The 22,306-nt window shown below is 44.2% G+C and overlaps 1 protein-coding gene and 1 long non-coding RNA gene across 2 annotated transcripts in view; both read left to right on the top strand.

Moving 5' to 3' along the window:
- LOC148223468 (uncharacterized) overlaps positions 1-22,306 on the top strand; it is a 51,512-nt gene that overhangs the window by 21,242 nt on the left and 7,964 nt on the right. The gene's annotated exons all lie outside the window — the stretch shown is intronic.
- TMEM260 (transmembrane protein 260) overlaps positions 1-22,306 on the top strand; it is a 32,162-nt gene that overhangs the window by 6,202 nt on the left and 3,654 nt on the right. The window contains exons 4-12 of the mRNA XM_088166373.1: positions 11,936-12,113; positions 14,039-14,152; positions 15,968-16,147; positions 18,415-18,455; positions 18,774-18,857; positions 19,223-19,340; positions 19,583-19,758; positions 20,941-21,112; positions 21,777-21,925. Of these exons, the coding sequence (XP_088022499.1) occupies positions 11,936-12,113; positions 14,039-14,152; positions 15,968-16,147; positions 18,415-18,455; positions 18,774-18,857; positions 19,223-19,340; positions 19,583-19,758; positions 20,941-21,112; positions 21,777-21,925 (1,212 nt within the window). The remainder of the gene's footprint in view (positions 1-11,935; positions 12,114-14,038; positions 14,153-15,967; positions 16,148-18,414; positions 18,456-18,773; positions 18,858-19,222; positions 19,341-19,582; positions 19,759-20,940; positions 21,113-21,776; positions 21,926-22,306) is intronic.

The raw sequence follows: 22,306 nt of genomic DNA, 5'->3' as shown, positions 1-22,306 counted from the left end.
TTTCCCTTGCCCAGCCGTGACAGGTTGTTCAGGCTCATTATCACAAATCACCGCTCGGTTTAACTAACCAGAACTAATGAAGTTTGTCGTTCTCGAAAGATGCAGATGGTCTGTTTAAATTAACAGGATGAGCTTCACCTATGGGGAAACCGTGAACTTGGTTTAATTGCAGCTCCCGGCGGAGGTGGGTGGGCAGTTGCCTGCCCGTGGTACCCGAGGAGCAGGGAGAGCATCCCTGCCTTCCCCCGGGGCTGCGGGGAATGTCCGGAGCCTCCTCCCCGGACCTCTAACCTGGGGAGGACAGGGAACAATCGGGATGCTCACGTGCTTGTGGGGTTTTTTGTTAACCCTGCTCGTCTTTGATGTGCAAGTTCTGGCTGCTCTTAACCTCAGCCTGACCCATATTTGAGAGGATTATGGCAACCCGTATAAACAATTTCTGATGTTCTTTTGCAGGGAAAATAGGGCACGTTTTGAGGCTGCGGATGGTATCGGGGCGCTTGGGGATGAGACGGGGCTCTTCCCGACCGGGATTATTTTGACAAAAGCCCTTTTCTCCCACCCCTCAGGAAAACCTTCCCAGGGAGTGAAAGCAACCTAGAAATAAAAGCAGGAATAGATGGGGAGGTGGTGGGGAGCAGATTCTGTGCAGCCTGAGAGCCCTGAGCTCACTTAAACTTGGTTCCACAGCGTCCACCTTCCTCCGCTGAAGATTTTTTGCACGTCACCTTGCACACAGCATCAGCTCCAAAGCACACCTACCGGAATTGCTTGAGTACTTCCTAAATATTTCTGTAGGCATTTAAAGTGATTGCTTTCACTGGTGGCTAATACATGTAATTAAGCCGGCGTTATTTAATTTAATATCCTGTATTTCACAGCCCGTTTGGGAGGCTGGAAGTGGCGCTGCCCTCCCGTGCACGGCGCCCGGAGCAGCATCAGAGCACAGCTCCATTCTGTTAAAAACTCCTGCGAGGAGTTGCTGGAGGTTTTCTATATTTGGTTCTGGTTTCTTTTTTAATGATGGTTATTCCCATGATGGCAGTTTTTTGGGAGATCTTCCCCAGTTTTTAGTTTGAACCGCAGAGTGACAGTTCCTTGTGTGCCCGCTCTGTGCTTTGGAAATGATGCAGTCGTTCCTTTAGAGAAATAAAGGTACAGGAGAGAAATGACAGGCTGAATTTGAGAATTATTTGGGGAATTGCTTTAGCACTTCTGAAGGTTTAGGTGTTTTGTTGTTGTTTAATTGGATTTGGAAGACGGCGCTTCTATCAATTTCAGAATTTGCATGAAGGAACGGAAAATGTGGAAGCAAGAGATGATAAAAACTATTAAGACTTATAAAAATAATTTCATAGATACTGGCAGGATCAATTATTCAGCCTAGTAGTATTTGATGTTTATTTTTTTTAAATAATTGTAAGTTCAGTTTTATTTCCAAATTACAGTGGTACATTTTTCCTTTCAAGCACCTTAAAACTGATTTATTTTTTGGGATATTCATTTGGCTAAAACAATAAAAAGGAAAAAATATTGCTTTTTAATTTACTTTTATAAGAAAAAAATTAGGAGGTGCTCACTGTCACTGTCTGCTTGAAGCTGTAGCAGTCTGAGAGTCATGTGGTGTGTTTTAAACTGGGCTCACAAAGAGACTAAACGGGTCTATCAAATCCCCCCTCATTTTTGTGTTCAAATAAAATTATCCTGTGGGATGACACCTACAAGGTACCAGTGGCAAAATCAGCACCTGCTCCTCTTGCCAGGCGAAACGTGGATGTTAATATGAAAATATGTAGATGTTAGGAGTACAAATAATTGATGAAGTACACATCCTTCGGGAGCAACACGGTTCAAGTGGCAAATCTGCCTGCTCAAACAATAGCCACCCTCCAGCCGGGAGGAAGCCATCTCTATGGAAATGGGGCTGACGCTGCCCTATTGATCGAGTGAAGAAGACATTATACAATGTCAGTTGGGTTGTTACAATTTCATTTGTCGTCTGACCTGAACTTAACCTCTAAAACCTCTCTTTTCTCCCCGCCAGCCGGGCAGGGTTGCTGTTTATCCTCGCACGGGGTTTTGCTGTGCCTCCCTCTCTCCCTCCCAGCATCCCCGTACAGTAAATATCTCCCTTTTTTCCCCCCCTTCTTTTTTGGTTTTGTTCTGTTTTATAAAATTCCCCATTGATTCTTTTTGTTTGAGTCATTTCCCGGAGTTTATTCCTCGGCAGGTCGGGACGATTTTATTGCTTAAGGGGAAGAGTCGCCGTTCCCTCTGTGGTGTTTGGGATGTTGTGGCACGTGCGGGATTAGGGTGGAATTTATTCCTTGAGCAGATTTCTCCTTTGCCAGGTGACGGCTGGCGGGATGCTCCGTGCAGGCAGCGCGGGGGTCGAGAGGAAGCAGCCGCCGCATCACGTCCGTTTGTTAATTTTTATTGTGTTGTAATATACGATGTTACTCATTTAATTGCATTATTTTTTAAAGCCTGGATTGTTCTTCTCGAAGCAAAAATTACGTCGCAGCACATTGATGCAGAAAGCCTTTTTGTCAGTAATCCAGACTATCGCTGAACGAGCCCTTTGCTCCTTTGAGTGACTTCTCAAGTATGGATTCCCCCCCCTCCCCGCACAGTCTTAATAAATTGCTTGTAATTATTGTAAAATGCCATTTACAAAGAGTTTTCTCGGACTGTTTGTAACTGAGGCAAATAATTCATCTTTGTTTTGAAGGAGGGGGGGAGCTGCTTTATGTTTTTAGGACTCAGCGAGTGCAGCTCTAGGATTGTTTCTTTAAACAACTATTTATTTGTTTTACTGTGGGAGGCAAAGCATAGCAAGTTTACAAAGTAAACCAATTATCTTCTTATAATATGATTGCCAAAGTGTCATTTTCTGCACAGGGGATGCATTCTTTGCATTCTCTGCTGCAAAGAGAAATAGGAAGCTTTCCCCTGCTCTAAGTGCATTTTTTTTTCAGTGTATACCTTTCGTAGTTTGGCTCTTTTGGGGTTTCTAAATACACAAAGCTGTTTTTTGTTGCAGAGGCAGTAGCAGAGTGGACGGTGTCATTGCCCTGGTATTTGTAGGAAGTTTTTGCCAGCTTTTTTCTGGCTGAGTTAAGAACAGGTTTTTGAAAAGGGGGAAGATGTTGCATTAAATTTAGCAGTTCACATCTCTCTGGTTTGCTTTTCTGGGTATCATATTAACTTTTGGATTAATATGTTATACATCTGTATTTTTATATATCTGTTATATTTTAAATAGATATATTGTATTCCCTGCCCACTGAACCTTCCAGGCATCAGACTGTGAGTGTATATAAAACCCAGAGCCAACTCTTCTCCCACCACCAACAAAAAGGAGAATTAGACATGTTGGATAATGAAATAATCAAAATTATTCCATCATTTTGAAATCATTGGGATGTTTTGGAAGTGGCACTTGACTGTCTTGATGGCACTGAGCTTTCTGGCTCCCAGGGTGTGTGTCCTGGAGCTCAGGTGGGAAGGTCCCTGAGGAGGATCAGTGACCTTCATGGCCATTTCAGAGGGACCTGATGGCTGATGCTCCCTTAAAAGTGCTCTGTGCTGGGAAAAGTTGTGTGCTGGCCCTGAGGAGTGAGGAAATGCTCCACGTCCCTGGGGTACACGGGTTTGCCAGAGCAGGATTCATCCCTGAACACTCTGACCCCTTTTTTTGTGGATGTGACTTGGGGAAGATGGAGGGATGAGAGAGGAGCCAGTGCCCGCTCAACCAGAGTGAGAAATTAAGAAATTTGGGGAAGGAGGAATCTCCTTACAGGGCGTGTTTGGGTTTTTCCAGATTACAGATTATCGTAGATTATCTCTGTTGTAGCACAGCAGGAACGTCTCAGGCATTTGGAAAGCAGCTGTGCTTAGCGAGAAGTAGTTACAAAGTTTAGGGAGGGAGAGGAGAAAGGAATGTACTCAGGTACTAATTTGCTTTTAGAAAATCTACCGTGACCTCTGGCTAATTGATCACATATCTGTTTTTATTTTTTTTTTCCCACTTGTCCCCAGAATAAACCGGCGCTGAGTTCAGTCTGTTTGAAGACGCTGCCAAATCTGTTCATTTGCATTTGGCTCTAAAGTAGGCACACGAGGCTGCAGTAACTCTGCTTCATTTTGAAAAGGGGAGCGGGGGGAGAAGAAAAAGCAGGGCAAAAAAACTCTTTTTTTTTTTTTTTTTTCCTTTTTCTTTTTTTTTTTTTTTTTTTTTAAAGACTGAAGAGTCTTTTCTGACAGCTAGTCAGAGTTAGAATTAGTTCAAGGAAATGTTAATAATGCACTGCCTGGCTTAATCCCTTTGATATCACCAGGTATCCTCCTGTTCATGGGTTAATTGCTTTAAAAGCGGAGGCAATATTCTGAGCGGTGGGCCGCTTCACCTTTTCACAGCTGTTACCATTGAGTGACAACTAAATCCCATGTGTAAGATGAGGAAGAGCTCAATCTCCAATTGGGAGAAAATTTATGTAAACCGCAATCCCTTCAGAATGTGCGGAAGTCACAGACTTTCTTGATTTACTCTGCTTTTCCCAGAAAGCTCCATTGTTCCCTTCCCTAAGTCCCATCAACCCTTTGTAGCAGAATATCACAGCGGCGGCAGATAGCTTGAAATATATAAATGCTATCATAGCTCTGATTAATAGCGGCGCTTATGAGTCAAGTCTGATAACGGAGCAGCTCTCCACTCAATTTCAGATACCGCTAATGGAATCTGTCTCCTGCAATTGTAATGTGAGAAGGGCTAATTTGCCATGGAGCTTGGAGCTGTCACCAGCCGGGGATTGGGGGGTCAGATGGGAGCTGCCAGGTTTTTGCCCTGCAGCTTGTATCTCTGGCTTTGAATAGCGCAGCCCCCTGCCTGCCAGGGAGCTGATAGGCCGCCGGGGGGTTTATGCCACTCGTACAATAGCGAAGGGCTGCATGGGCTGACTTGGTAATTGTGAAGCCAGCTCATTTTTATTTTATTTTATATTTTATTCTATTTTTTTTTTCTCTCTCCCCCTCAATTCCTTCCTTTCCGCCCCCCCTCCCCGCTCCCCTCTTCTTTTTTTTTCTTTTTTTTTTTTTTTTTTTTTTTTCTGCGGCTGCATAATTTCTAATAAGGGGTTTTAACAAATGTCAGATTAGGAAAAGTTTCTGCAATTACCCAAAAAAAAAAAAAAAAGCCAACTTATAAAACATTTAAATAGCTCAAGTCGGCTCCTACTGCGGGTTGGGGTTTTTTGGCTGCTGGAAGCAGGCACTGGTTATTACAGGAGCCTGGGATAAAGGTGTATCTATTTTCCAAGGATTGTGAATCAAATAATGGATTGAACTAATACAGCCTTTGCACTTGCAAAGACACCAGGAGAGAAGTTCTCATTTGTAATGGCTGGAAGCACGGTCTATACAACTCAAGTGTGAATGTGGGGTGATATTTCTTAAAGCAGCGCAGCCCTGTGTGCATTTTATAGATCTGTCATGAGCTGTTCCACTCGTTGAGCTGCTCTGGAATAGCTTGGCATGGAGGTGTTGAATTTAAATGCCAAACTTTCTTGGCAAGGGGCTGCTGCAGGCAGGCAGGCTCTGCTGCAGTGGTGATGGACATCCTGGAGCATGCAAGGTGTGAGGTTGGGATGTCTCATTCCTCACTCCCCTGATGAGTTGTCTCTTCCCATCCCTTGTCCAGACCCAACGTGGACCCACAGAGGTCCTTGCTGCCATCCCAGAGCAGTTTGATCCTCCCAGCAGGAGGATCCAAGATGACTTGGCCCCAGAACACAAGGGATGGGGTGCAAGATGCCTCTTGCACGTGCTGGTGACCTTCACAGGTCCACATTTCCAAAGGGATGGGCAGAGACAATGTCCTTCAGAGGCAGTGTCCTAACTGGACCGCTGCAGTCCAGGAGGATGTGTGTGAGAGGGTGTAAGGACCAGCTCCCCTTTGCCAAAATCCTCACTGTCTCAGCACTCCTTAACCACCCTGGACCATCCCCTCTCCAAACTGTGGCGTTTCCATAAAATAACTGCAAGAAAGAAAAGTCAGGAAGTCCTTGGCTGGGTTTGAGGGAAGTGGCATTCTGTATGTGTGTGTGGTGGGAGGTGAGGGTGCTGCCTGCTCACCCCCATCCCAAAAATCCGGGGTGTGTGGGGATGCTGAAGCTGTGGGATGCTGAAGTCCCGTTTGACATAAAGGACAGCGGTTGGCTGTGACCAGACTGGTTTGGTTTTATTTTATGGTGGCTCTGCCTCTCTTCCTTTCACTCCTTGTGACCATGGGACTCAACCAGGAGAGATGAGCCAAGCCCTGCTCTCCTTCCTCCTCCTCCTCCTGCTGCGGGCAGGGCTTAAGTGGCTATTGAGCTCCAGGTCCTTGAGGAAGAATAAAATCTGGTTTGCTATTCCCTGTAGTACCTGAGCTGGCTCTTCAGCGCTGAGAGCAAGAGAAACCGCCTTTTGTCATGGAGTGTTTGTGGCTAAGAGGCAGGCAAACCCACAGGGATTGGGGTTTTTGGGGATAATTATTGTTACTTAAGCCCTAAACTCGTGTTTGGATTTTAATTTTTAAACAATTCTTCTGTTTCAGAGCCGATGCTCGCTCACGCTTAAAATTTATCAAGGGAAGCTTGGTTGTTGAGTCTTCTACATCCTTTTCTGTTTAGCCTGCATCGAAAAAATTTGATTGATTAACAAGCAAAACCTCTTAAATTCAAAATATTAACTCTTTAGTGCACTGCCTTGAAATAAAAATACATTCAAGGGATGTATCTTTGCTGCTGCAAAGCCACAGAACTGCAGAGACAGAAGTTGCTGGTGAGGTACCTGTGAGTTTGATGAGTCTGTGGAAGTGAACAGGGAACCACCAACATCAGGGTCATCATCTGCAGCTGCAGGGAGAGACAGAAATTAAAAAAATAATCCATTATTTAGTCAATTATTGGAGATTTTAAAAATCAGGAGAGTTTTTTTCTTATTCCATTGCCTAATAAAAAAATAATAAAATAAAAGATGCAAGACTAAGATCTCCTGCCTGTAAAGTTTTGGAGGGAAGAGAAGGCAGAAATAATCAGCTTATTTCACTAGGTACAGATAGGTGTTGCCAATGTTAAATACATCAGCTTCAAATAGAAACCATTCCAATTATCTTACTTTTCTTAATGAATCCGGTGCACTGAAGATTGCATTTAACGAAAACATTTTAATTAAATTCCAATTCCCATCCATGTATAGTTTTATGCCGATCATTTAATACATTTTGAGGAATTATTAAATATAGAATGTCTTCCATTATTTTCAAAATAAAAAGTAAAAATGCTGGTGGAGTTTTTTTGTTGAATGCATATGACTTGTAACCTTGGCTAAAGGAAAATTTTACCAAACTTAAAGGAAAAGCTAAATTTTAAATTGCAAACTTGCACATTTTAATGATTGCCGACAAATGAGAAGCTAAAAACTATAATTGCAAAAGAAACCCAGGTTAAAATATTTAATTTCAGTTTTCCCAAATGTTCCAGCAAACTGTTAATAAAACCTGCAGTTAAAATAGTCCTGATTAAGGCAAATTCCTACTGGCTGCATCCTTGGAGCTGAGACCCAGCAGCACATTCTTTCACTTGCATGCTTGAAAAGAAAACAAAATCATAATTTTTTTTTTAGTCTTTTCCTTTTATGTTTTGGGGATGCCATGGGAAAATATTTATCACAAAGGACTGTGTGACCTCTCCTTTGCTGACTCTTTCTGTCTCTTCTGAGTGTATTTTTAAGTGATGGTCATGAAGATTTTCCCACTTTTCCCATGGCTTCAACTATTTTTTTTTTTTTTCACGAACTGACTCCTGAGTGCTGGGGCTGTTCTTTCCCATACTGGGCCCAAAGACTGGGGAAACGAGCTGGATTTGGGGGAGCAGCTCTCTACCCTCCCTGCTCCCCACAATCATTGGGGTAAAGCTCTCCTAAGATGTTGCTTTTCCACGAGGCTGGTCGAGGATTCAGCTTTTGATGTCTGTGCCATGTTTTGTAGCACCTCAACTCAATTTGAAAAATGTGTTTAAAGACAGAATCATGAGTAGAAGTTGAGTGAGGATAATTCTCTGTTGCTCTCTGATGTGCTGTCAAAAGGAAAGACAGTGTTAAGCAACTGGGAGGTATTTCCAGGAAAAAACCCAAATGTTTCCTGGCACACCTGGGAAGCCTCCAGGCAGGGTGGCTGAGCCAAAAAGCTCTGTGATTCCTTCTTGTCCAGCGAGGCTTCACTGCAGGAAATATTTACATGGTCAGTTCCAGGCCTGGTGTTTGATTTTGGTGAGACAAGTGACTATGTGCCATGAAAAGCTCCTTAACTTCCACACAACAAGTGGCCTCTTTGTGTTCTCCACATTGGTCACTGGGTTGCTGAGCTCTTGCTGGAGTTATGGGAGGTCTCCTTTAGCTCTTGCATTTCCCTTCTTCCACAAAATACCACAGGAATTCTCTCTGTGCCTGTAATTAAGGCAGCCATTATCTTCTGGCTCCCTAATGCCCTGCTTCCTTATGTAACATGTCACCAGCATCTTCAGCTGTAGATTGCACTGCCCTCCTTTGCAATTTTTTATTGTGCTTTTTGGAGAATCACAGAATCTCGGATTGGTTTGGGTTGGAAAGGACCTTCAAGCTCATTCCACTCCAACCCCCTGCCATGGGCAGGGACACTTTCCACTAGACCACATTGCTCCAAGGCCCATCCAGCCTGGCCTGGAACACTGCCAGGGATGGGGGAAAAAAATTCTTGGCTTTATGCTTCTTGACTTCAGTTTCAAAGCTCTGCCCCATCCCTTTACTTTTTCAGTTTTTCCCATCTCTGTTTTACTCTCGTTTTTGTGCCTTTTCTGGAGAGTTCTTTCATCTCACTCTGCTTTGCATCACTGAACACCCATCAGTGTCTTTTCCACCTTGAGGTTAGCCTTTGCTCCAGAGTGGTGTAGGTGGCTGAGCTGTCCATGCCTGAGGTTTTTTCACAGAATCACAGAATCTGGGTTGGAAGAGACCTCCAAGATCATCCAGTCCAACCCATGCCCTAACACTCAACTAACCCATGGCACCAAGTGCCACATCCAATCTTTTTTTTAACACATCCAGGGATGGTGACTCCACCACCTCCCCAGGCAAAGCATTCCAATACTTGATTATTCTTTCCATGAAATTTTTGTCACCTCCTTGGACAGTGTGTGTATTTGAGGTCATCTTGGCTTTTAGGCAGGAGAGATGTGTCACAATCACTCTGTGCTGGAGAATTCCAAGAGGCTGCAGAGGAGCATGGAGACCCTCATGCTGATCAAAATGAGCTGTAAAACCATGCTACCCCAGCTGCAGGGCAGGATTGATTTAATTTGCCCCAAAATCATGCTGACAATCACATGGGATTAATTTCTTCTTGTCCTGCTGGTGCTGCTTTACACTGTAGATTGTTGCATTTCTTCTGCCAGGTGCTCTTCATCCTCCTCTGGACATACCTGCTCTGATTGCTTCCACTTTTGAGAGTTTTCCTCTGAATCAGCAAACTCACAAATCCATCAGTGCTGGTAACAGAACCTGCAGAAAAACCCTTGGTCTCCAACTTGCACTTCCCAAAGCTGTTTTATTGATGTTCTTCAAGAATGCAACACGTTCCCATTTGGTTTTTGACATCTGTTCCACTTAGAGGAGCTCAGTGCTGCATGCATGGCTGTCCTCCTCACAAAGGAGGTGAGCCAGGAGCTCAGCAGCTTGGCTGCCTGGGAAAAGTTGTTCAGCCTGGAGAAGATTCCAGGGAGACCTTAGAACCCCATTCAAAACTTAAAAGAGCCCCAAGAGGGATGAGGAGAGACAAGGACAAGGGCATGGAGGGACAGGACAAGGGGGAATGGCTTCCCACTGCCGGAGGGCAGGGATGGATGGGATATTGGAAGGAATTCTTGGCTGAGAGGGTGAGTAGGGTCTGGCACAGGGTGCCCAGAGCAGCTGTGGCTGCCCCTGGATCCCTGGCAGTGTCCAAGGCCAGGTTGGACAGGGCTTGGAGCAGCCTGGGACAGTGGAAGGTGTCCCTGCCCATGGCAGGGGGTGGAACAGGATGATCTTTGAGTTCCCTTCCAAGCCAAACCATTCTGTGACTGTTTTTATGATTCTGTGCACACACAGGTCTGTGGGCTGGGCTTAGTTTGGGCTCCTGACCCTGCTCTGGTTGGTGAGCAGAGGTGTCCTCTGTGCCACAGAGCTGGGATAAGTCTTTAAGCTTTGGGTTGAGTGGCTTTTGCTTAAGCCTTATTTCAGAAAACTCGACTCACAGGTTTGAGTTTTATCAAGAGGACAGGATTTCTTTCATCTCATTTGAACTCTCATGATATGTTTGAGTCTTTCCTGGGAAAGACAAGGAGAATTGGTGAACGACTGGGATGTTTGCCTAAAATGCTGCTTTTCTGAAGAAGATTTTTGGAAAAGTTGTCTCACCTTTTTTTACGTTATTTCCCTGCAAGAATGTCAAAGGGATTTATGAAGTTGTTTCTTTATGACTAAAAGTTTGAACTGTTTAAATGGTTTAGTCAAAACAGGAACGTTATGAAGTGGATTTGTTTATTGGGGATCTGTTAGTTTTTAATTACACATAGTCCTGCTGTCCTTTCCTGGTATTTTTCTTCAGGTTTTTTTCCCAATTCTGTTATTTTTTAAGACTTCTTCCCACAGTCTTGCTGTTGAACTCACAGTGTCACCTTGAGCTTGACTTGGAACCCCTGAGAATTGTTTCCTTTTTTCCCGATGTTATCTCCATACTTCTCACCCTTTGGCTACATCCTGCAGATCTCAAAATGCTTCACAAAGGAGATAAAAATCATTAGTCTCATTTTCCAGATGCCTTCAGATACTCTGGCAAACAAAGAGAGGAGTCCTTGTAGAGGACTCATCTCACGTGGAAATCACACATGTAGCTCAATGAAGAGGTGGGGTAGCTTATAGTTATTTTGGTTTAAACCTGCTAGAATTGTTAGGATTCAATGGAAGTGTCCATGTCTGGGGTGGAATTAGAAAAATACCCAATTTGTGGTGGAGACTAGCTGAGTCTTACAGTGGAATGGTGAATTTCTTGAGTGTAGCTTTGACCACAGCCACAGCTATTTGTGTTTTTGGATAAAGCTTGATTGTGGTGCCCTACCCTGCATCTTTTCAGGGTGACTCCCTAAAGGGGAGAGCTTCCAGACAGGCACAGCCAGAGCTGCTCCCAGTGAGACTGGCTGGGAAGAGCCACTGTGGTGGAATGGGTTTCCTGAATTCCACCTCGTGGGTTCCCTGTGCTGAGCTGGGCAGGCATCTCCATGGGGAATGTGTGCCATAATCCCATCTGGGAGTCACAGGGATGGCCAGCTTTGAGCTCACAGCCATCCCAGCTGTGGGTGCTTCACCCTCTCCCTCCCTCTTGCTGGAGCTGGCACCCATTTCCCACACTCCTGACCTGTCCCTGCTGGGACTGTGGGTGCTGCAAGCCCCAAACACCCCCTAGGAAAGCCCTGCCAATGCTGTCCATCCTCAATGGCTCTAATCCACTCTTAATTCAGCTCCTGGATGAATTAAGGCTGTACCCTCGCTGGCATCTCCTCCAGAGTATCCCATTAAAGCCATGACTCCCTTCACTCATCAGGATTCCTGAACCAAATCCAATCCTGGAAGTTTTCATGGCAAGAAGAAGCAGGTTCTTTGGTGTTGGGTGGCTGGCAGAGCCTCTGCTCTTCCCAGTGGCAATCCTTAGCAGAGAAATTATTAGGGAGATCTTAACCATATAATGTTTTGGCAGGGTGCTGGGTGACACTCATTGCTGCTGCTACAGTATGTTTAAAAAAAAAAAATTAAAAAAAAGAAGGACAATAAAGTAGGCTTTTTTTTTTTGTTGGAAAAGAAGATTTCATGTTATCTGTATTTGCAGGCTTTCTGGCTCATATGCTGGAGGAATCCTTGCTGCGGGGGTGTTTTCATTTTCTCGTCTAACATGGCAGTGGTCCATCACAGCAGAGGTTTTCAGCTTAAACAATCTGTTTGTGGGGCTGCTGATGGCTCTCACTGCTCGTTTTGAGGAGGCATCCACTGCAAAAGAGAGATCAAAGGTAAAACATCTCAAGCAAAGTGTATAGTTCTTTATTTTTTTCATAATTGATTATATCGGCTGTTTGTTTAATTTCCCATTAATTTACTGCTGATTTCGTTTTGTTTAAATAAAAAGGACACATTTTGAGTCTTGGTTCAGCACTAGTGCTGGGTAGGGTCCATCTCTGACCTACCTGGATGTTCAAAAGTGACAAACATTGAAAAAACCCTGCCCACTTTGCTTAAGGATTGAGTTGGGACCTGTTGGATGAGTTTGGGATTGATTGATTTAATATCCACAGGGTGGAGGGAAAAAAACCAAAATCATTTCAATCTAAACATTTTAGTTCATCCTGCATCAAAGACACAAGCTAGGCTGTGGGTGTTCAAGGTTTTGTTTTAAGGACTGGCAATTTTCTTCGGGATAAATGGATGTATTTTACAGAAAACTTCATCTAATCAGAAACCAGGTTTCAACTAAAAAACGGGAACAAGCAAATTTTCAGTCAGTTTTTCTTTTGAAATTAAATGTGCCCCTAAAATAATGGCATTGTTAAACACAGAGACTTTAAATTTCATGCTATATTTTCTACTTTATGAACAGACTAGGCAGCCAAATGATATTTTTGCTCAGCAGTCTTGTTCTTTCTAGTTTTGTTTGCCTGAACATCTGATCTCTTTTCCTCCGACAGACTTGCCTGCTGTGACTCCTATAAATTGTGTGAATAAAGGGATTTTTGTCAGGCTAGGCTAGAATTTCAGGAGTCTGCAGTGGTACTTTACTCAGCTTCGTGAGTTCTCAAATAACATGTTTTATCAATGGCTACAGAGACCTTGTTTCACCGTTGGATTTTTTTTTAAATTATTATTATTTTCTAATGAGCAGTGTCCCAAGATCCCTACAACCTGAACTCCACAGACATGGAGCTGGGCATTTTCCAACCTTCTCCCATATTTCACATGCCCGGTTTCCAATGGGATTTTCAAAATTAGATTTTCAGAAGCAGTTAAGGAGCTTGTTCCAATGGTTTTTTGAGTGTCTGGCATCCCACGCCTGGAAGAAGCCAGGCTGCCAACAGCAAGCTTGCAGTGATTTTCATAAATCAGATGGTCATACAGACATCATATTGAAGTTCATTAATGTACTTAAAAAATTACTGAGGTGGTTCTGAGCCCTGCCAGGCAGCTCTCATAAAGGGTTTTTTTTTTTGAGCTTACAGCAAAGCAAGGTGTTTCCATGGCAAGGCAGTGTCCAGCATGGAATCCTGAGCAGTTAATTAAAAATTACAAGGCCATCCCATCACTACATCAAGGCAAGTGTTTGCATCTCACACACCACCCTCACCAGTCACTGGAACAAGCAGGGGAGGTTTAGGTTGGATATCAGGAAAAGGTTTTTCCCCCAGAGAGTGATTGGGCACTGGAACAGGCTTGAGCTTTTAGATAATGAGCAGTATCACCTTTAATTCCCCTGGCTTAGGAAGTTTATACACTGACTTTAGCCCTGTGTGCCTAATGAAGAGGAGAAAAATAATTCCTGTTACAAAAAAAGTGAGATTTCTGTAGATAATGGCTTTATTTCAGGACATTTCTGAAAAGTCATTCAGAGTGAACTGGTGGGCAGCCTCCCCTGTGCAGCTGGGCTCAGGAATTTGACTCATCACACTGTTAGGATGTGATGATGCTGCACAGGATCTCTGTGTGCCTGGAGGCATGGCTGTTCAGCTGGACACTTCTTAAAGAATGTTTTCTGTTAAAGAGTTGAAATCTCTCTGTAACTAATAAAAAAGTCCCCTGAGTTCTCTGTTACAACTGACCAGTGCTCACTGGTGTATTTGCCTTTTTCCTGTAAGGATGCTGTGCTGAAATTTTTTGATCTCTGGATATTTTTTTGCAAACTTGTAAATAGTAATTGTGACTTTTTAATTTTTTTTTCCCCTTTCAGATCTCTAAATTGGGTGCCTTTTGCTGTGGGCTCAGTCTGTGCAATCAGCACACCATAGTGCTTTATGTTGCTTGTGTTGTGCCCTGGGTTCTCTCACGGCTTTTCAGGAAGAGGGTACGTATTTACTGACCCACACCTCTGTTTTCCTAAGGCTGGGATTAATTCTTCTCCCCCAGAACTTGTGCCACTTCTCAATTGATGCATGTGATTAATCATAACCCACTGAAGTCACAGTCTGACACCACAGCCACTGATCTCAAGGGGTCTGATTTAAAGAGGGTTTGCAAGAAAGCTTTTGACAAGGACATGGAGTGATAGGATGAGGGGACTGGCTATAAACTGATAGAGGGCAGGGTTAGATTTAAATATTGGAAGAAATTCTTCCCTGTGAGGGTGGGGAGGCCCTGGCACAGGGTGCCCACAGAAGCTGTGGCTGCCCCTGGATCCCTGGAAGTGTCCAAGGCCAGGCTGGACAGGGCTTGGAACAACCTGGGATAGTGGAAGGCAGGGAGTTGAAACAACATGATCTCTAAGTTCCCTTCCCAACCATTCCCAACCCAAAACATTTTGGGATTCTGTGATCATAGTTTAGGTCCTTTGCTCATGCTGGTGATCTGTGACTCCCTTGTGTCCCCTGGCACAGGATTGCTCTGCCCCAGCTGCTTGCAGATACTCTGTGAGCTAAAATAATACTTGGAGCTAAAAACTCAGACTTTCCCATGCCATCAGCTCACCTGGAGACGAGTTTGTGTGTGTTGGCTCCCTGGTGGTAACCAGCAAAAGCCACATCCACCCTGTGTGCTTCTCAGTAGTGGCACAGGGTATAACAGCCTGGGTGGAGCTGCAAGAAATGTGATGGCACTCAGACAAGCTTGATCCAAAATCTCTTCAGCATCCCCAGCAACCCCCTTTTCTGGCCACATATATTTCCATTAACACAATCAAGAATCACTTCTGCAATATATTTATGTTCTTTAAACAGATTTTTATTTGTTTGGTTTTTTTTGAGCAGGAGGTCCAGAGAGACCTCTGTGATTTCCAGCAAGGGCAATGCTGTGCCAATATAATAATCCTGGGAAATACTTTGGACAGCCCAGTAGTGCCTGCTGCAGGAAACCACTGAAAGGATGGGTAATGGATGGAAAACTGCCTTTTTAAAGTACAAACGAGCCACCTTTCTTCTGAAGGAGCTCTGACCACCACCATTATCAAGCTGCTTTCTCTGCTCCACAGATCATCACTCCCAGTAACCCCAAATGCTGAGGAAGTGCTTTGATTGACAGGGCAGTGGCTAACGACAAAGCAAGCGTGCAATATTCTAGGGTGGGATTTTCCAAAGCACTTAAAGGAGTTAGGCACAGAGGGCCCTTTGAAAGTCTTGTCTCCCTGACCCCTTAGGCAGTCTCGAAAATCCCACCCCAAAAGTTGGCCTATCCAATTTAGCCAGTAATCACGATCAAGTAAATGGCAAAACTGACTCCTGATGATGGTGATGATGTGTGCAGTTGTACTGGAGAGCATTTATGTGGGGGTCTTTTTTTTTTTTTTTTGCCAGATGGAAAACCAGCCAACTCTTAATCGCTGCAAAGTGGGTTATCTCAGCCTTGCAGTGCTCCAGCCATCTATGCATGTCATGCCATGATTTAAATGTGAAAGATGCAATGAGTATGATACTCATGAGTCCTAGCTAATATTATTTGCTTCACTTAAATTTCACCCTGCCATGCAAAGGAGATCAGTTTGATGCAGTTTCCTGGTAATCCACAAAATCGTAAGGTTTAACATAGCATTTTGTAGGGACTTACTATAAATTGAGAGATCAGCTCTGTGTAAATATATTTGATGTTTTTTTCTTTATCTGTTCTTGAAGTTCCAGCGTGATTAAACTAAAATAAACATTGTTATGCAATATGACATATTTTGGTGCAGGAATTGTCCCTAGGCCATTTGCTGAAGTTGGGTTTATGCTTCTTGGCTGGTTTGCTGCCTTATCTCTATCTGCCGGCTTCATCCTACCTCAATCGAGCCCGCTGGACATGGGGAGACCAGACGACTTTTCAAGGGTTTCTGACCCACTTTCTGAGGGAAGAATATGGGACATTCAATCTGGTAAACAAGGGTCGTTTCCTAAATCACTTCCTTTTCACTTATGCAACAGCAGAAATGTTCTGTTTGTGACGATTAAGGGCTTGCGGGGAAGGAAATTGAAAATGTTTCATTTTTTAAGCATTCATTTCTGATTTCGACCTCCTGACCTGTCAGGTTTTCTGGGAATAGGTCACATGGCTGGGAAGGCAAAGAGATAATTCTCATTTATGGGGTGAGCCATATTATTTCCTGGGAGTTTTATGGGTGGCTTATGTGTGTAGGAACTGAAACAGCAAACGGTGCCAGAGAAAGTAGGTGACATCAATTTTGTGGTGTTTTAAAGATGAATATTGTCTTATTTTTCTATTTTTAACCTGACATTTAAAGAGGTCATAAGCATTTGTCATTTAAAAGCTATTCCTCTTTAATTTACTAATGTTGAATTTAAGTGAATGGTTGGTTTGAGGGTTCTCAGGTTCCTCTAATCTGAGTTGTTGAGGTCTCTGCTCTTGCCAAGAGAGGGAAGAATCCGTGGTTGCTTTCAGAGTGTAGGGTTTGCATCTGCCTCCTCCAGCCCTGACTTGGATGTTGAGCTCTGGCCTCCCAAGGAAATCACCAGCCCATCACCCCAGAGTCTGTCCTGCTTCACAGATTTCAGGGCATAGAGCTGGGAAATCACACCACTGGGAGGAAAACAAGAAAAAGGTGTGATCTACATGTTCTGTCACTCCTTGGGGTTCTGTAGCCCCACATCCTCAGCAATCAGCCCTCACATGCAGCCAGCCTGACACAGCATCACTGTCACTGTGATTCTGGTGCCATTCCACCCTTCTCAGAGAGCTGTGTGGCTGTAGGATGTGTGGCAAAAGACATGATAATTCCTGCTGCTGCCACTAAATCTGTCCAAAAACTCCTACAGAGATCAGGTCCATCCTCTGAAGGCCTTGTGAGACTTCCCCTGTTGTCCTGTTCCCAGCTGTCTCCTGAGAATCAGCCTCCACTGGGCAGAGCAATACCAAGGCATGCAAATCCCTTAACTCCTCTCTCCATCAAAATGTGATGAATTCAAGTTGATGTTCAGGAGGCTTAGGGATGGACTGCGTGTAATCCTACACCACAAATCACATTTGGGATGAACTTGTCTGAAGCAGGAGCAATAAATACAGCAAAATCCAAGCATTTGGTCCTGATGCCAGTTGGAATAATGCCAGAGCACTGCTGGATGGACAGACAGCTTTTACATCCCATAGCTCTGTTTTAAAGGCAAGCAGGGTGGAAAAAAACAGCCCAAAAAAAAAAATTTGGAGGGGGTTCTACCTGTAAGCCATGGATCAGAAATGTCATCTCTGTGATGGATGTGTCCAGGGCCATCAGCTGCCAGCAAAGTGTGACTTTCAGGAGCTGTGAGCTGACTTTCCATCCTCTAACACTTATTTTGAAATCAAATCCTGAATGCAATTAGCTATTCCATTTTAATTGAGATTAAATATTCCTTCCAGACTCCCTGAACTGATTTACCTTATCTTTTATCTGGTAGCCACCACTTTTCCAACAAGCAGCAATGAAGGTAATTCCTCACCTCCACACAGCGTGTCTTTTTCCCAGACATGTGCCATGGATTGCAGGTCTCTGCAATAAAAATTCTCATTGTCTCATGGAGATTTTGTACAGCTCTGCATCTGTCAGGGCAGAGGAGACAGGGGCTAGCCTGGTAAGCAAGGAGGAATTGAGATTGTCTCAGGCTGTGGTGAGATGGCCCAGAAAATAATTGCACCATGAAGATACAGAACATGGCCTCAAGTTGTGGCAAGAGAGGTTTAGATTGGATATTAGGGAAAAAAAATCACAGAAAGAATGGCCTGGAATTGAAATAGTCTGCCCAGGGCAGTGGTGGAATCACCATCCCTGGAGGGACTTAAAGGATGTGGCACCTGGGGACGTGGGTTAGTGGTGGGCTGGGCAGTGCTGGGGAATGGTTGGACTCGATGATCTCAGAGGGCTTTTCCAACCCAAATGATTCCATGATACAGCAGAGGTCATGGTTAAACCATATGACATGCTCTCTTCACAGGATAATGTGTTGTCAGCACCTTGAAATAATGCTTTATCCAGGAGGTAAATCCTTCAGTGGCATCACATAAAACAGGAATGTGGGAGAATATCTTGCAGTGAAGGTTTGAGTAGGGGTTGATGCCTTTCTTGCAAACAAAATGAGAAGACTTTCCTTGCCCCAGTGATACCCAGTCAGTTTGTGGGTTCCTCATGGGTTTCCTTTGTTTTTATTTCAGGCCAAATCCGAGACAGGATCCAGTATGGGAGAGATGTTGCTGTGAGTAACACCTTGGCTGTGCCTTTCAGTGGAGAGTAACCTGGTGGCTCCTGTCCTTCCTTTCCTCATCCTGTCCAGGGCTGGGACAGCATTCCTGCCCTCTGCCTTCCCCACTGAAGGAAAAATGGTGATCCCCCTCCCCAGTGATTTTCTCTTCAAAATCCTGCCATATAACCCACTCTTGTCCCCATTTCTGGTAGACTTAATCCCAGACTGGGAATATCTTCTGCTGTGCTTATTCCCTGTTTCTCCTGACACTTTAATTGAGTGCAAGGGGTGATTTGGGGGTGACACATCCATGCCTTTATTTCTCCACAGTTTCCAGCTGGTGCAGATGAAGTCAGAGCTCTCCCTCCCTGTCCTTGCCCTGGCACTCGTGGCCTGTGTGAGCACAGCACTGCCGTAAGTTGAACAATATTTGCTTTAATGTGCATTTTTTGCCCATTTTTCTTACTGCCTGCACAGGAAACTCGCTTTACCTTCTGCTTGCTGCTGCAGAAATTGCAGCAATTGGCTGTGGTCATCTATGATTAAGAACAAAATATCCCTTACTCCTGGTTAACCCCATGGCTTGATAGATGGCAAGCTTAAAACTCATGAAATCCTGATGGTTTTGTGCCTTGAAAACAGAAACTTCATAAAGGGCAAAGGTAAAGAAAGACTCATCAGCTCCTTGTGTTAAATGCATTTAGATATGCAAGGAGTTCAAGCACATTTTTGCTTCATTTTCATCATGTCTCAGGAGTGATACATTATTTTTTTTGTAGGAAAAAGCAGCAGAAATCACCTGTGATCTGGCTGTTCACTGGAATGCTCTGCCTTTATTCCCTTTTCTTCGCTTGGAGAGCAAATTTGGATATTACAAAGCCTCTGTTTCTAGGCGTGGTAAGTTGCACTGCCAAAGTTGTTCTGGCATGTTAATTTTTGAGAGAAACACTCAAAAACTTTAAAACCACCTGACCAGGTGCAGGCAGTTGTCTTGAAGCTGCAGAAGGTGCCAAAATGCAGCTCCAAGGACAGGGCTTGGAGCAGCCTGATATAGTTGAAGGTGTGAGATGAGGGGTGGGATGGGGTGATCTTTATGGTCCCTTCCATCCCAGCCCCAGTTTTGGGGTTCTCTCTCCTAGGTGGAGCGGTTCTGGCTGCAGAGCAGTGCTGTGGTGGCTGTGCTGGCAGGGCTGGGGCTGGCCACGCTGGCCAGCCTTGGGAGGAGCACTGTGCTGGAGGGCACCTGGCTGCTGCCATGCCTGGAGTGGCTTCCTGCTCTTGCCCTGGTTGCTTCTCAAATTTGGGCAAATTACAGGTGAGAAGTTTCCGTGGTGCTGCCTCACAGGGTGAGTTGGGTTTCTGTCCTTGGCTGGGATAGGAAAAGCACTTTTCACACCCCACCTAAACTTGCATGGTCACAGCCTGCAGGACTCCCTGGTGTGATCTCCCTCAGAGTCACCAACTCCAGGCTGCAAATGGGAATGTCACAGAGGTCATGGGAAAAAAATCCTGTAGATACATAGACTTCTAAAAAACCCTTGTAAATCTGTGCTTTTTCTCCTAAGGAGGTTTGCAGAATTCATGTGGCCTGAACTTCTCTTGCTTTCCTTCAGGCTACCTTGTGCCTGAAGTTTTTTCTGACTTTTTCCTCATTTTGGAAGAGTTAAATCTATGGTTTGGGGTTTTCCTATCCCATAACCACATGCAGTTGCTTGGATAGGAATCAGTGTCCTGGTAGGGATGTTCTGGTACAGACTGACCAAGGAAGTGCAGGTTTCATCCTCAGGAATCCTTTTTTTGGCACACCTTTTCCAAAAGCTTGTCCATAGGTGAGCCAGTCATAGCTCCTGTCCTCGGGTGTCATCTGAATCCATACCTGGAGTATGTGCACATAATTTTAATGAAAATAATCCAATCCAGGTGATGTAAATCTACTTCTGCGTGATACTAGAAAAACTTGGCTTTTTCAATCTTAATGGAAATATTAAAGGATGAGGAGGATTTCAAATGCTCTACAGAACCATCATTGTACTGGCACTTTCAGCACCAACTGATAAGTTTTTAGATTTAGCCCAAGAAGAAATCAGAATTAAGGTGAAGGTGTGCAGTGAGTGTGTATTTTGGCAGAACTGTAGTGGGTGGTGCTTTCTAAGGGCCTGTGTATTAAATGCTTTGTTTCTGTATCTCATTTTCTCTGGAAATTGATATATTAAATTGTTGTTGTGATTAGGTTGTTGACACTCTCCATCCCTGGAAGTTCAAGGCCAGGTTGGATGGGGTTGGAGCAACCTGGGATAGTGGAAGGTGTCCCTGCAGGAGGGTGGAATGAGTTGTTCTTTAAAGTCCTTTCCTACCTAAACCATTCTGTGCCTCTGTGATATTTTCAGCCTGACCAGGCTGGAGTTCCCCTATGGGTGCCCATTGCATAAAACTGAAGTTCTGCAAAGCCATGCAAATACCTGGTTCTAAAATTCTGTTTTTCATCTGTTCCCTTCAGCACTTGTGATCAGAGCAACAACTACGTTGTTGATAAGTTTGCAAGGAATGTGCTGTCCTCCATGCCAACAGGGGCAGTGATCCTGCTGAGAGGAGACTTGCCTGGGAATGCTCTTCGTTACCTTCATTATTGTGAGGGCATGAGGCCTGATGTCACCTTAGTGGACCAGGAGGTATTTCCAAAAAGTGCTGTTTAGAAGATTTAAACATGGGCAGCAAAAGTTCAGTTGATGTCCTTGAGAGGGTCTCTCTGTTCAGTAAAGCTCATGATGTGGGAATAAACAAAATGGATTTTTTTTTTTTCAAAGATGGGTGGGTAGCCCTGGAACGGAGCGTGGTGTGCACATTCCTTTTTCACTGAGAAATGGGAAAAGTGGAAAAAAAAAAGTTACAGGATGGGTCACCCACACTTCTACTGCCACATCAGCCTCACACCTGGCTTTGCAGCAAGAGTCTGTGACCTGTTGGCAAACTCCAAACCCAATTCCTGGTGTTTAACCAAACTAAATCCCTGTTGTGTGTCTTACCAGCAGTGGCTGTTTTGTGTTGGAGTGAGAACCACATGCCTCTGATGAGAAGGCACTGGTGACCCAGCCTGGTGCTATAGTGTGACCATGGTGACCCAGTCTGACCATGGTGACCCAGTCTGGTGCTGTGGGGTGACCATGGTGACCCAGTCTGACCATGGTGACCCATTCTGGTGCTGTGGTCTCACGTCACTGCTGACAGAGTTTGTGACTTCCCTGAGCAAATGGTTGCTACTCCTGCAGAAACCATTTCTTCTGCATGTAAATCTTCTGATTGCTGTTTTAATTGTGATAATATCTTGTGGTGCAGATGATGACTTATGAATGGTATCTACCCAAGCTGGCAAAGCATTTACCTGGTGTTCATTTTCCTGGGAACCGGTGGAATCCTGTGGAAGGAGCATTACCCGACGGGACACTCGCCTTTAATCTCCATCGTTTCCTCAAAGTAAATAAACAGTAAGCATTTCTTTCATATGTAACAGCTTTCCTAAAATCTCTGACCTTTTTTTTTTTTTTTTCCTCTTGAAATTGTTTATGGAACAGCTTGGTACTGCATCCAAAAGACCAATTTTCTCCACTGACTTCCTCCCCGGTGGCAAGATTATTTTTGCAATTAAAGCAAAATATCTCTGCAGAAGTAACTCCATCCGGATATAATATTGCCTGTTGTTTTGAGGTTGGTTTGGTTTTTAGGAAGGAGGGAAAAAAAGATGATCTGCAGAGTGTTTACTGATTATTTGTTGTTGTTTTTGTTGATACAATTCATCACAGAGAATAGGAACGTTCCTGTGTACTCAGAACGATGATGGTTGGAGAGCAAATTGCTGCTGCTTCTCC

This window comes from Sturnus vulgaris, chromosome 6, assembly GCF_052056855.1.
Source record: "Sturnus vulgaris isolate bStuVul1 chromosome 6, bStuVul1.hap1, whole genome shotgun sequence".
Classification (NCBI taxonomy): Eukaryota; Metazoa; Chordata; class Aves; order Passeriformes; family Sturnidae; genus Sturnus; species Sturnus vulgaris.
This window is presented reverse-complemented; position numbering and strand designations above follow the sequence as displayed.